The sequence below is a fragment of the Oncorhynchus tshawytscha genome, linkage group LG10, assembly GCF_018296145.1.
Source record: "Oncorhynchus tshawytscha isolate Ot180627B linkage group LG10, Otsh_v2.0, whole genome shotgun sequence".
Classification (NCBI taxonomy): domain Eukaryota; kingdom Metazoa; phylum Chordata; class Actinopteri; order Salmoniformes; family Salmonidae; genus Oncorhynchus; species Oncorhynchus tshawytscha.
Window position 1 is genome coordinate 68,677,873 of NC_056438.1, and position 13,184 is coordinate 68,691,056.

General features: G+C 43.8%; 1 protein-coding gene across 1 annotated transcript; it reads left to right on the plus strand.

Moving 5' to 3' along the window:
• Positions 1-11,312: 11,312 nt before the first annotated feature.
• LOC112261140 (C-C motif chemokine 20) lies at positions 11,313-12,854 on the plus strand. The gene is made up of 4 exons (XM_024436478.2): positions 11,313-11,472; positions 11,687-11,804; positions 11,915-11,992; positions 12,251-12,854. The coding sequence occupies exons 1-4, from the start codon at positions 11,397-11,399 to the stop codon at positions 12,285-12,287; spliced, it is 309 nt and encodes a 102-aa protein (XP_024292246.1). The 5' UTR covers positions 11,313-11,396; the 3' UTR covers positions 12,288-12,854.
• The last annotated feature ends 330 nt before the right edge of the window (positions 12,855-13,184 follow it).

The following is a 13,184-nucleotide window of genomic DNA, read 5'->3' on the forward strand; positions in this document are numbered from 1 at the left end:
ATACTCTTCCTTTAATTACTAGAAAGCCTAAACCTACCAAGACCCAACCCACTAACCCCCATAAGAGGCCCTGAAGCCAAAGTGAAGTCATCTCTCTATCCAAACCCCCTCCTCAAACCACAAACAAACTCCTCATGCCTCCCACAAACACTCACAAAATGGAGTACTCTTAATAGAAGTAGTGGTAGAAGCAGTAGTGTAGAGAAGTTCACAGAAGGGCCCTTTAGTGTTGTGACAAATATATAATCTAGGTCTAGCTGCGGTGCAGACACATCGCTGAGGACGTTATAGGGATGCTAGTGTATGGAGAGATATTGGACATGTGTTGTTGTGTGCATATGCAACGAGCATATTCTCTGTCTCTCACCATCTCCCCCTCTCTCACCCCTCCATCTCTCTCTCACCATGTCTCCCTCCCCTCTTTCTCTCTCTCTCTCACACCCCTCTTTCTCACCCCCTCTCTCTCTCACCATGTCTCCCTCCCTCTTTCTCTCTCTCTCTCTCTCTCACCATGTCTCCCCCCTCTCTCTCTCACCATGTCTCCCTCCCCTCTTTCTCTCTCTCTCTCACACCCCTCTTTCTCACCCCCTCTCTCTCTCACCATGTCTCCCTCCCCTCTTTTCTCTCTCTCTCTCACCATGTCCCCCCCTCTCTCTCTCACCATGTCTCCCTCCCCTCTTTTCTCTCTCTCTCTCACACCCCTCTTTCTCACCCCCTCTCTCTCTCACCATGTCTCCCTCCCCCTTCTCTACTCTCACACCCCTCTTTCTCACCCCCCCTCTCTCTCTCACCCCCTCTCTCACCCCCCTCTCTCACCATCTCCCTTCCTCCTGCTTAAGAAAACTCTCCAGGGATGTAGATGTGTGGGTGTTTAAGAACAAAGTAGAAGAAGAAAAAGAGGACAGAAGAGTTGCTAGTTGAGCTTTTGTATGGGGCTTCCTCTATCACATACACTCCATGAACAAGACTATGAGTTAACTGACAACACACTTTATCATGTTATATTAGGACTGAAAGTTAGAAAGGGTAGAATATATTTGTGTTTGTATTTGTATGTTCATGTGTGTGTGTCCAGACCCCACAGTTAAAAACAGAGCATCATTAACATGCCGGAGGCGTAGCGTCGAGACCTAGCGCTTGCTAGCATCTGTCACACCACTCTGAGGAAACACACACACACACACACACACACACACACACACACACACACACACACACACACACACACACACACACACACACACACACACACACACACACACACACACACACACACACACACACACACACACACACACACACACACGTTGACATGATTCCACTGAGCTACCGGCTGCTCTGATGAAGGGCTGGGTGAGAGTTGGCTGAATAAGACTCCAGGTTCATCAAGTCTAGCATGGATTCCTCTCCTCCTCTCTTTCCCTTCCTATGCACTAAAGAGGTAAAAGCACATCACCTTGCAATCTTATGTTATAATGTATCTGCTGATATTTGTCTGTTAGGGATGTGTGTGTGTGTGTGAAAATGTTTACCATGCCAACAGAGGAAGGAAAGAGCAGCTGGTGTCATCTATAAACCCAGGAGGAAAAGGCAGGAGGATGAGGCAGGATGAGGAGGCAGGAGGAGAAGGCAGGAGGATGAGGCAGGATGAGGAGGCAGGAGGAAAAGGCAGGAGGATGAGGCAGGATGAGGAGGCAGGAGGAAAAGGCGGGGGAATGAGGCAGTAGGAGAAGGCGGGAGGATGAGGCGGGATGAGGAGGCAGGAGGATGAGGCGGGATGAGGAGGCAGGAGGAGAAGGCAGGAGGAAAAGGCGGGAGGTTGAGGCAGGAGGAGAAGGTGGGAGGATGAGGCAGGTGGAGAAGGCGGGAGGATGAGGCTTGATGAGGAGGCAGGAGGAGAAGGCAGGAGGAAAAGGTAGGAGGAGTGTGTGTCACTTCTATTTGTTTGCTCACTAATTCTAAAAGAACACATGCAGGAATCTAGACCCTGTTTTATTCCCCCTCCCTCTCCTTCCTTTCCTCTCTTTCTCTCTCACTGTCTTTCTTTTTTCTGTGTGTGATAGAATTATAACTTTTTTCGTGTTGGTCTATGTGTGGGTATCTGTGTAGTAATGTACAGATGGATTTACAGTATAGGATCTTCATTAGAGCCAGTTTGCTACAGTAGGAAAATAATCCTTCAGCAACGGGAAATGTTCATTATTATGTGGATTATAGCTCAAGGAGATTTTTGTAGGGATTGATACATTTTTCATTTAGGCAAAAGTGAAATTTCAAAGTGGAAGATAAAAAACTTCAGAAGCCTTTTTAAAACTCAAATACATAACAAGATCCTACATCTGTAAGGTGGAGAGATGGATGCAGCACGGGTTCTCTCCACGGGTTCTCTGTTGTGCTGGCGTCTTGTTCTCTTCCTGCTCCTAGGGAACAGGGGAACTGCCTCCCTCTCTCCACCTGGTACACTTAAACAGAATGAACAGATCACTGTCCCAAGGAAAATAGAGAGACGGGTAGAGTGAGTCAGAGAAAGACAGAGAGAGGCAGTGAGGGACTGAGAGAGAAAGATGGGCAGTGAGAGAAAAGGAGAGTGTGGAGGGTGGTGGTAGATTCCATGGTCTGTCTGTCAGCACGGTCTGTGATGGCACACCGTGAGGTCACCTGGTAACCCCGCAGGCTCCATCCTGCCTCTCACCCCACATGTGTGTGTGTGTGACCAAACCACATGAAAACCTTTCTCTTCGCTCGTCTCCCCTCCTTTAGCATTGTGACCTATTGGGGTGCTTCTGTATGGCCTCAGCTCCACAGAGCTGAGACTTCCCTGAAAAAAGACCCCTCAAAATCTCCCTCTCTCACACATCCTGGGGTCTCCACCCCGACTCATTTTTCTGTATATAACTAATCACTGATAGTTCCTCTAATGGGTGTGGGTGAGCGCACGTGTGTGCCGTTGCGTGCATGTGTGTGCATGAGTGTGTGTTTGTGTGTGTGTCCTTACTTCCTCCAGGAGGGAGTGTACTGTGATTCCCATCTGTCTTAGTAGTTTGTGTCAGTCTGTTGATGGATGATATTTATCCAGGAATAGGGCTTAGGGCTAACCACTATTCACCAGCCATTAATTATGTCAGTTAAGAGGATGCTTCACTCTCTGTATGTGTGTGTGTGTGTGTGTGTGTGTGTGTGTGTGTTTGTGTGTGTTTTGTTTGTGGGTGTGACTTTTGGAAATGAGAATCATTGTAATCTAATATCTAAATCTTTGCTGTTAATTCACACTTAATGACTTATTCAATTGGAGAGGACTCAAAGGAACATACCCTTCCACTGAAAGTCTAAGGCATTGCCTTTACAGCTTCTGTTGGCCGACAGCCCACGCAGGACAGAGGGGACCGTAGGGGACAGTGAGTGAGTGGACAACTCAAAGAGACCCACTCTGTCCCTTCCTCCTTCAGCCCCTTCCACCATTTTGGGAGAGCGAGTAGGAGAGAGGCCCAAGGTGAAACATATGTGGACAGGCAGCACACGCACGTTTGCAAACAGTCAGCTCTTTTGTGCCGGACATCATTCGCGGTCCTCCCAACTCAAACACACACACACACACACACACACACATTACCACACATACATGACACTGTATGGGAGCACCACTAAATAAACACAGACTCACTTGCCACTGTTACTGAAAACAAACATGATTACAGAGCACGAGAGCTACGATAAATCAAAGTGCCAGAAGAGGTGGAGACAAAGGAAGGGAGAGAGCGAGAGAGAGAGCGAGAGGGAGAGAGAGTGAGTGAGAGGGTGAGAGAGAAAGAGAGAGAGCTGGTTAAAGGTTCTCTCTAGATCTGTCTTGTGAGCCCAGGGAAGGAAACAAAGTGAAGCGTGTTTACATACATGTGTGTGTGATAAGAACTGTGTATTAAGGGGGATTACTACAGTAGAGGACTAGACTCATAAACTCAGATGATTGCACTGCTTATCATCACCTTTCCCTTTATCAGGTCCTTGTTGTGCTGAGGAGGCAGGACACACACACAGACACACAGACCCACGCTACAAAGTAGCACTACACCAGCCCTCCGATAGCAAAGCATTAACTTGGGTACTACATAACAACATTTTGAGAGCAGAGAAGAAGAGACTGAAGAGAAGGAAGAGAACAGTAGACTCTTCCAACAGAAAGTTGGTTTTGAGTTCCGTCACTCGTCACCTGTGACATCCTGTCTCTGGCTGTTGACAGCCTGCTCGGCCATGTTTGTTCTACCACAACAAACTAATGACAATCACACACATACAGGAGGGGTGAAGTGTCAGATAACCAATCATCACTCTTTCTTTGCCTTCTTTATCTATCCGTCCTTCAAGGATGAGAGGACAACAGGGCCCTGTGCTTTGCATGACAGAGAGAGACCATCTCACAGAGAGTCCTTCTGAACCTCCGTATGATCCATTTCTCTATTCAATGATTGTAACCCAAATCTGGGAGCTCCGGGTTCAAGGCTTTGGTCTATTGGCTTGTGCTACATGTGTACCTTCCCTCCATGTTTTCCCTTCATTCTCTCGTCTTTGTCTGAACTGAGGGTGTTCAAAGCATGGGGTAGACTTACAGATCTCCAGGACTGGGCTCATCACAGTCACCAATGGTCTACAGATCATCTGGGAGCCTAGTTCTGCTGGGACCTCAGGGGGTCATCAGGGTCAGAGATAGTTGACCAGATTATACCAAAGAGCTCCAGGGGGAGGTGGATTCACAAGATCAAAGACTGCTGGACAGTGAACACCAGAGCCAGTCAGTGCAGATAGGAGACAGACAGACATGAGATGGTCAGACAGAGACCAAGAGCTTGCATCTGTGTGTCTACGGACAAATCTAACTATACTGAATGAGATTATACTAAATCTATTCATGCAGATTACAAATGATGTATTTTAATTTAATTAAAAGGGGTTGAATTACTGTGCCATATCACCCTCTATTGGTTATGATAAGAACTACAACATTGGCATGAAACCTTAGTTGTCTTTGTATTTATTAGGGATCCTGGGGTACATACACATTAAGACACTTACATTACATATAAAACAGTACATCACATAACACTATTACACAACTACATATCTACAATACAAAATGTATAATATCATAAGTATGCAAAAAGCTGTGGAGTGTTTGTGTGTGTGTGTACTTGTGTGTGTGTGTGTACTTGTGTGTGTGTGTGTGGCAGAGGAGGCTGGTGGGAGGAGCTATAGGAGGACAGATGGGCTCATTGTAATGGCTGGAATGCAATTAATGGAACCGAGTCAAACATTTGGCTTCTATATGTTTGATGTGCTTGATAATGTCCCATTAATTCCATTCCAGTCATTACAATGTTTCAGTTAATTGTCACATGCAAGTACAGTGAAATGCATTTCTTACAAACTCAAAACCCAACAACGCAATAATCAATAACAATGTATTACTAGAAAAAAAACACATGAGAAATATGAAATACACAATAAAGTAAGTAATAAATATCCTATATTCAGGAATAATTAAAAAAAAGTCAGTTCCAATACCATATTTGCGTGTAAAGATACTGGGGTTGTGGAGGTAGATACAGTGCATTCGGAAAGTATTCAGACCTCTTGACTTTTTCCACATTTCGTTACATTACAGCCTTATTCCATAAATCTACACACAATACCCCAAAATGACAAAGTGAAAACAGGTTTTTAATTTTTTTTTTAGCAAATGTATTCAAAATAAAAACAGAAATACCTTTAGTATTCAGATCCTTTGCTATGAGACTCAAAGTTGAACTCAAGTGCATCCTGTTTCCATTGATCATCCTAGAGTCCACCTGTGGTAAAATTCAACTGATTGGACATGATTTGGAAAGGCATACACCTGTCTATATAAGGTCTAACAGTTGACAGAGCAAAAACAAAGCCGTGAGGTTGAAGGAATTGTCCGTAGAGCTCCGAGACAGGATTGTGTTGAGGCACAGATCTGGGGAAGGGTACCAAAAAATGTCTGCAGCATTACAGGTCCTCAAGAACAAAGGTAGCCTCCATTCTTAAGTGGAAGAAGTTTGGAACCACTAAGGCTTTTCCGGAGCTGGCCGCCCGGCCAAACTGAACAAGCAGGGGAGAAGGGCCTTGGTCAAGGAGGTGACCAAGAACCCGATGGTCACTCTGACAGAGCTCCAGAGTTTCTCTTTGGAAATTGGAGAACCTTGCAGAAGGACAACCATCTCTGCAGCACTCCACCAATCAGGTCTTTATGGTAGATTGGCCAGACACAAGCCATTCCTCAGTAAAAGGCACATGACAGCCCACTTGGAGTTTTCCAAAAGGCACCTAAAGGACTCTCAGACCATGAGAAACAAGATTATCTGGTCTGATGAAACCAAGATTTTTACTCTTTAGACTCTTTAACTCTTTAGCCTGAATGCCAAGCGTCATATCTGGAGAAAACCTTGCACCATCCCTACGGTGAAGGATGGAGGTGGCAGCATCATGCTGTGGGGATGTTTTTCAGCAGCAGGGACTGGGAGACTTGTCAGGATCGAGGGAAAGATGAACGGAGCAAAGTACAGAGAGATCCTTGATTTTTGCTTAGTTATTATGGGGTATTGTGTGTAGATGGATGAGGGGAAAAAACTATTTAATCAATTTTAAAATAAGGCTTTAAGGTAACAAAATGTGGAAAAAGTCAAGGCGTCTGAATACTTTCCAAAGGCACTATATGTATAGGGGTAAGGTGACTAGGCAACAGGGCAAAATAAACAGAGTAGCAGCAGCTTGTATGTGAGTGGGTGTGCGGGTGTTTAGAGTCAGTATAAATGTATGTGCATATTACGTGTGAGTGAGAAAATTAGTGTGAGTGTGTAGGGCCCTGTGAGTGTACATAGAGTGTACATAGAGACAGTGCAAAGATTGAGATAAAAGGTCAATAAAGACTCAAGGTTAGTCTGTGTAGCTATTTTGTTAGCTATTTGTCAGTCATATTGCTTTGGGAGCTGTTCAAGAGCCTGTTGGTGTCAGACTTGATGCACCGGTACCTCTTGCCGAGCGTCAGTAGAGAAAATAGTCTATAGCTTGGGGGGGTTGGAATCTTTGACGACTTTCCGGACCTTCTTTTCATGCTGGAATTAGCACACCAGTTGGATGTGATGAAGAGGCAACCCCCCCCACCCTTACTGAGCCATGTTTCTGAAAATGTTTCTGAAAAGCAAAGAATATTGCAGTTCCAAGAGTCCCGTTCATTGCAAATCCACAATCAGCGGTCATCCATCTTATTATCAAGTGATTGTACATTAGCCAGTGTGTCTCTCTCTGTGTGTGTGTGTGTCTGTGTGTGTGTGTGTGTCTCTGTGTGTGTGTGTGTCTCTGTGTGTGTGTGTGTCTGTGTCTGTGTGTGTGTGTGTGTGTGTGTGTGTGTCTGTGTGTGTGTGTGTGTGTGTGTGTGTGTGTGTCTCTGTGTGTGTGTGTGTGTGTGTCTGTGTGTGTGTGTGTGTCTCTGTGTCTGTGTGTGTGTGTCTCTCTCTGTGTGTGTGTGTGTCTGTGTGTGTGTGTGTCTCTGTGTGTGTCTCTGTGTGTGTGTGTGTGTGTGTGTGTGTGAAGACCTTTTTGTTCTTATTATCTTTTATTATTTCTAATTGTTGTTTTTGCATTATCGAGAGGAAACCTGCAAATAAGCATTTAGTTGGATGGTGTATACCATAATAAAATGTGGAATTTGAAACTCTGCGTTACAACTCTGTGGTGACAGTGTATGGGTGGCAATGTATCATTTCAGAAAACACATATTCAACTGCTGATATAGAGATCATTTAACTCCAAGTTTTCTATTGAAGTGTTCAATGTCAGAAGAGCCATTTGTAGAAGGTAACCACAACACTAGCACAAACTCACACCCATCAAATATCCCAAACTCACACACACCACTCCCCCAGAAGGTTACCACCACACCAACGCAAGCTCACACCCACACCACTCTCCCATTATGTTGTCCAATTGGAGTCGTACTAAATGCTTTGTGTGAAAAACACCTCATGTAGCTGACCTACAATCAATTCAACTCCAAACTCTTTATGGGGTTGGCTTTTCAATGGCGCTTTCACATATTGGAGAGTTTAAAGTGGCTTAATGACTAAAAAACATTTGAAAATCGCCAAACAAGTCACAGTGCCGAGTGCTATTGAACCAGCGGCGATCATGTCGTTTAAGATGAGGGAGGACAAAAATGTTTTTATGGGCATGGCCTTATTTCTATTACAGCATATTGGATGGCTGTCATTCCTATTCCATTCACCCAGCTCAATGTAACATCAATATGTTCCCTACACCCATCATGAGGTTGCTACAACCTAGCCTATGAATTAAAGTTTACAATGTAGGTGCACAGGTCGAGAGACAATATTTAGGAATCAAGGTGATAGAGAGTGACACATTCAATACTGCCTTGTACACTCTTGCCTGCCTCTCACGTCAGTAGCCATGAAGTGCTTTGAAATGCAGCTCATGGCTCACATCAACACCATCATCTCGTAAACCCTAGACCCACTCCAATTTGCATACTGCCCCAACAGATCCACAGATTATGCAATTTTGTCCACCTGGACAAAAGGAACACCTATGTGAGAATTCTGTTCGTTGACTATTACGTTCAACACCATAGGGCCACAAAGCTAATCACTAAGCTAAGGACCCTGGGACTAAACAACTCCCTCTGCATCTGGATCCTGGACTTCCTGACGGGCCGCCCCCAGGTGGTAAGGGTAGGCAATAACACATCTGCCATGCTCATCCTCAACACGGGGTCCCTCAGGGGTGCGTGCTTAGTCCCCTCCTGTACTCCCTGTTCATCCAATACTGCGTGGCAAAGCACGACTTCAACAATATCATTAAGTTTGCCGACGACACAACAGTGGTAGGCCTGATCATCGACAACAATGAGACAGACAATAGGGAGGAGGTCAGAGACCTGGCAGTGTGGTGCCAGGTCAACAAGCTCTCCCTCAACGTGAGAGACAAGACAAAGGAGCTGATCGTGGACTACAGGAAAAGGAGGGCCGAACACACCCCCATTCACATCGAAGGGGTTGTAGTAGAGCGGGTTGAGAGTTTCAAGTTCCTTGGTGTCCACATCACCAACAAACTATCATGGTCCAAATACACCAAGACAAGAGGGCACGACAACACCTTTTCCCCCTTAGGAGAAAGATCCTCAAAAGGTTCTGCAGCTGCACCATCGAAAGCATCCTGACTGGTTGCATCACCGCCTTGAATGGCAACTGCTCGGCATCTGACCGTAAGGCGCTACAGAGGGCAGTGCTTACGGCCCAGTACATCATTGAGGCCAAGCTTCCTGCCATCTAGGACCTATATACTAGACGGTGCCAGAGGAATGCCCAAAAAATTGTCAAAGACTCCAGTCACCCAAGTCATAGACTGTTCTCTCTGCTACAACACGGCAAGCGGTACCAGAGCGCCAAGTCTAGGTCCAAAAGGCTCCTTAACAGCTTCTTCCCCCAAGCCACAAATAATCAAATGGCCACCCAGACTTTTTACATTGACCCCCACCCTCCCCCCTGTATAAAGCCTCGTTATTGTTATTTTATTGTGTTACTTTTTTTCACACAACCAAAAGTTTACTTTGACTTGGAATAGTTCCAGTATTGGATAGCCATAGCCGGCTAGCTAACATAGCATCCCTCTCTGTTTGAGCCAGGTGTTTGAGTAGGCTAAACTAGCTAGCTGCATTCGCTAGCTAAGTAAGTGAAAGTGATTTTTTAAAACAAAATACAGCTAGCTTTCTCTCTCTCTCTTGGTTGTCCTGCATTTTTGAGGAAGTGAATTTTTCAAAACTGTTGAACTGTTGTCTTTCTCTTTGAGTCAACTACTCACCACATTTTATGCACTGCAGTGCTAGCTAGCTGTAGTTTATGCTTTCAGTACTAGATTCATTCTCTGATCCTTTGATTGGATGGACAACATATCAGTTCATGCTGCAAGAGCTCTGATAGATTGGAGGACGTCCTCCGGAAGATGTCATAATTACTGTTTAAATCTATGGAAGGGGGTGAGAACCTTGAGCTTCCTAGGTTTTTTATTGAAGTCAATGTACCCAGAGGAGGATGGAAAATAGATGTCCTCCGACTACACCATTGTGCTACCCTACAGAGTGCAGTTGAGGCTACTGTAGACCTTCATTGCAAAACAGTGTGTTTGAATCAATTATTTGGTGACGTGAATATATTTAGTATAGTTTTATCTAAAAATAATAACTTTTTTAAATGTTTCATATATTTTTTTAATGAAATTCACTGAGTAGGATGGTCCTCCCTTTCCTCCTCTGAGGAGCCTCCACTGTATTGAACAACTATTGACTTGAGTTTTTATCAACTGATGTTAAGCCACATTCAACTCTGAAATAATGCTTGAAACATTGCATGCACTTAACATGCACATTCTAGTGATCTTATGCAATTAAGCCACATTTGTTTTCTCTACAGCACTGCACCAGATTCTGGGCTCACTCGAACCCACATAGTGGTATTTACCTCGTAGCTTTGTTTCTCATGGCATTTGTTATTGAGACAAGTTAAATATTGAGTGCTGCATGAGAACACAATAACAACATCTCTTTTATCTAGGTCAGATGAGATGTTTGCTCTTCTCAGCATTTTGCAGAAACACCACTAAATGGGTCATGGAACAGATTAGTTTTTGTTGTTGTTGACAACTTGCTATTGGTTCATAAATTTACCACAAACACTCTCATATTGTTTAGCTTTCAAAAAGGTATCTACATGTTTGACTTGTGATATTGAACATTAGAGCTTGACTGTTGGCCAGCTGAAAGCTTTTTGATCAAGGATCAGCAGACTATGTCCATGTTAGAGATCTTCCATTCACATAATTCTCAAAATGTACTGCTTTTATTTTTATGTGGTTGTTTCTCCAACTTCTTGTAAATTCAGAAAATGTCAGAAGGGACAATACAGGAGCGAATTGGAACGGTAGCTTCTGTGGGTCTTGAGCATCAACCCTCTGTCTGTCAGCCCAAAACGTATGATGTTAGGCCAAGAAGTGCCTTGATGAGGTCCCTAGTTGTAAGGACACTATAAATGTATATCAATCAAAACACGCACCATTCAAGCACCATTAGGAAAGCACAGTTCTGTGTGTCACTAAACTGCAGTGTTAGCATCTCTGTCTGCTATGATGCAGAGGTGGGCTTCCTGTCCCCAATTTAGAAAACCAAAGGTTAGGAGTGTAGGATGTGATTGACACATATGGGTATAATCCACAAACACCCATTCACGTGCACACACACACACGTTTGTAGGGGTATATAGGACCAGTCAGTAGGTTTGTTCAGTGTATCTTCTCTCGTCCTACGTACCATCACCATGGCTTCCAGATACCTAGAGACAATCCTGCTTCTCTGCTGCATTGTGACCATGTTTAGTTCAACCTCAGCAGCATGTGAGTTTACCTGGTAACCAATTTACCACTTTACTTGCTTAACAGTTTATCCATGTAAGCTGTATTTTTTTTTTTTTTACCAAGGTCTGGTAAGATCTAGCAGTGAGACCTGCCAACTTGTTTTGGGGTCATATTATTACATTACATTCATGTTCTTGTGATCTGAATTGATGTTGCCTGTGGCTGACTGATTTGTGTGCTTATATGTGTTCAGATGGTCCTCGGAAACTTTACTGTTGTGTGGAGTTTCAGGAAAAGCCTGTACCCTACACGCAGATAATAGGCTACAAACAACAGAGTTATAAGGAGGTGTGCAACAATGACGCTATCATGTAAGCCCTGCATGATGTATATACACACACAAAGTTACAATACTCTCAAAATGTATGCTCATATTTGTAATCTCTATGAGGTTGAGGGTTAAGTGTGTTTTCTGTTGTAGCTTCTATACCACGAAGAACAAGAAGGTATGCGCCAGCATTAAGGACGAGTGGGTGAGGACGGCTCTGGTTCGTCTCAGGTACACACATGCTCTCTTCTTAAGACACAAAGCATTCTCACTCAACTACACACACACCAATGTCTCAGAGTTACAAATACACCAAATCGTACTTACAGGAGAGTTTCAAGGCTGGATGTCAATCAAACTTGCCATACGGGTTTTACTTAATGTCTTCGTGTACAAACTACTGCCTTCCAGCACACTTGTTCTGAAAAGTAAAATCATGTAAGTCTGCTTCAAACTCAAAATGAGTTTCATATTCTGTGTTATGTGCAGCTCCAAACTGAAGAAGATATCCACAGCAACACTGTGATGGCCAAAACCCCCCAACCAACTCTGAAAGGAAGATTCACCCACAGCGACACAACTTTTTCCAATCGCAACTCCAACAGCACCATAACCTTCAACATCACCAGTAACAACCCAATTGAGTAATGTGGCCAAATGATGCAGATTTAATGCATTGCATATCTGAGGTTTGCCGTTGTTGAGGATTGTACTTTATTCATGCTCAAGCTTTCAGGTATCTTATGAACCCACAATATAATCTAATTAAGTTGATTGCTTCAATTAGTTATATTTTTCTGATTTACAATTTTTATATTTGTTTCTTTTAAGGCCTGCAGAAATAAATATATTCTATTGCCTTTATTATTTATTTTAGTCACATTACCTTAAAACTAGAGCTGACAACTGCATGGACATTAGTTGTGAATGTGATTGTGAATTGAAACAGTTCAACAGTGCAAAAGAACTGAAACCATCATGACTTCAAATGACCTGTTGGGAAGATATATTTAAACATTTTGAATCATCATATAAAGCCAATTTATTCAACATCATGTTCTCAATTCCAGTTAAAGTAAACAGATCTATTCTATCATGAGGTGTGTGTGTTTGTGTTTAGAAGACGCCGTAGCACATCTCCTGGACGGTGCCCATGAGTGCCACCTCACAAATGATGCCACTGGTGGCCTTGTCCTTGTTGTCTCCGCTCTAGAGAGACTTGGGAACCGTTGCACCATAGATCATAGGTCATCAGCTGGAGGAGGGGAGAAAACACAGTCACAACACAGACCAATATCATCACATTATTGACCAAGACACAAAATATACAGGGACACACATCCTTTGTGCTGCACTAAAAGCAAACGAGGTGTTGGCTTTAAGTAGATGCAGAAGCTTCACATAACTGCTTCTCTAAAACAGG

What these genes read in the sequence shown, in the direction of transcription:
- LOC112261140 (XM_024436478.2), top strand. Translation starts at nt 11,397, where the DNA reads ATGGCTTCCAGATACCTAGAGACAATCCTGCTTCTCTGCTGCATTGTG. An exon ending in TAGTTCAACCTCAGCAGCAT is followed by an intron (nt 11,473 to 11,686) that starts GTGAGTTTACCT and finishes ATATGTGTTCAG; the next exon opens with ATGGTCCTCGGAAACTTTAC. An exon ending in ACGGCTCTGGTTCGTCTCAG is followed by an intron (nt 11,993 to 12,250) that starts GTACACACATGC and finishes TGTTATGTGCAG; the next exon opens with CTCCAAACTGAAGAAGATAT.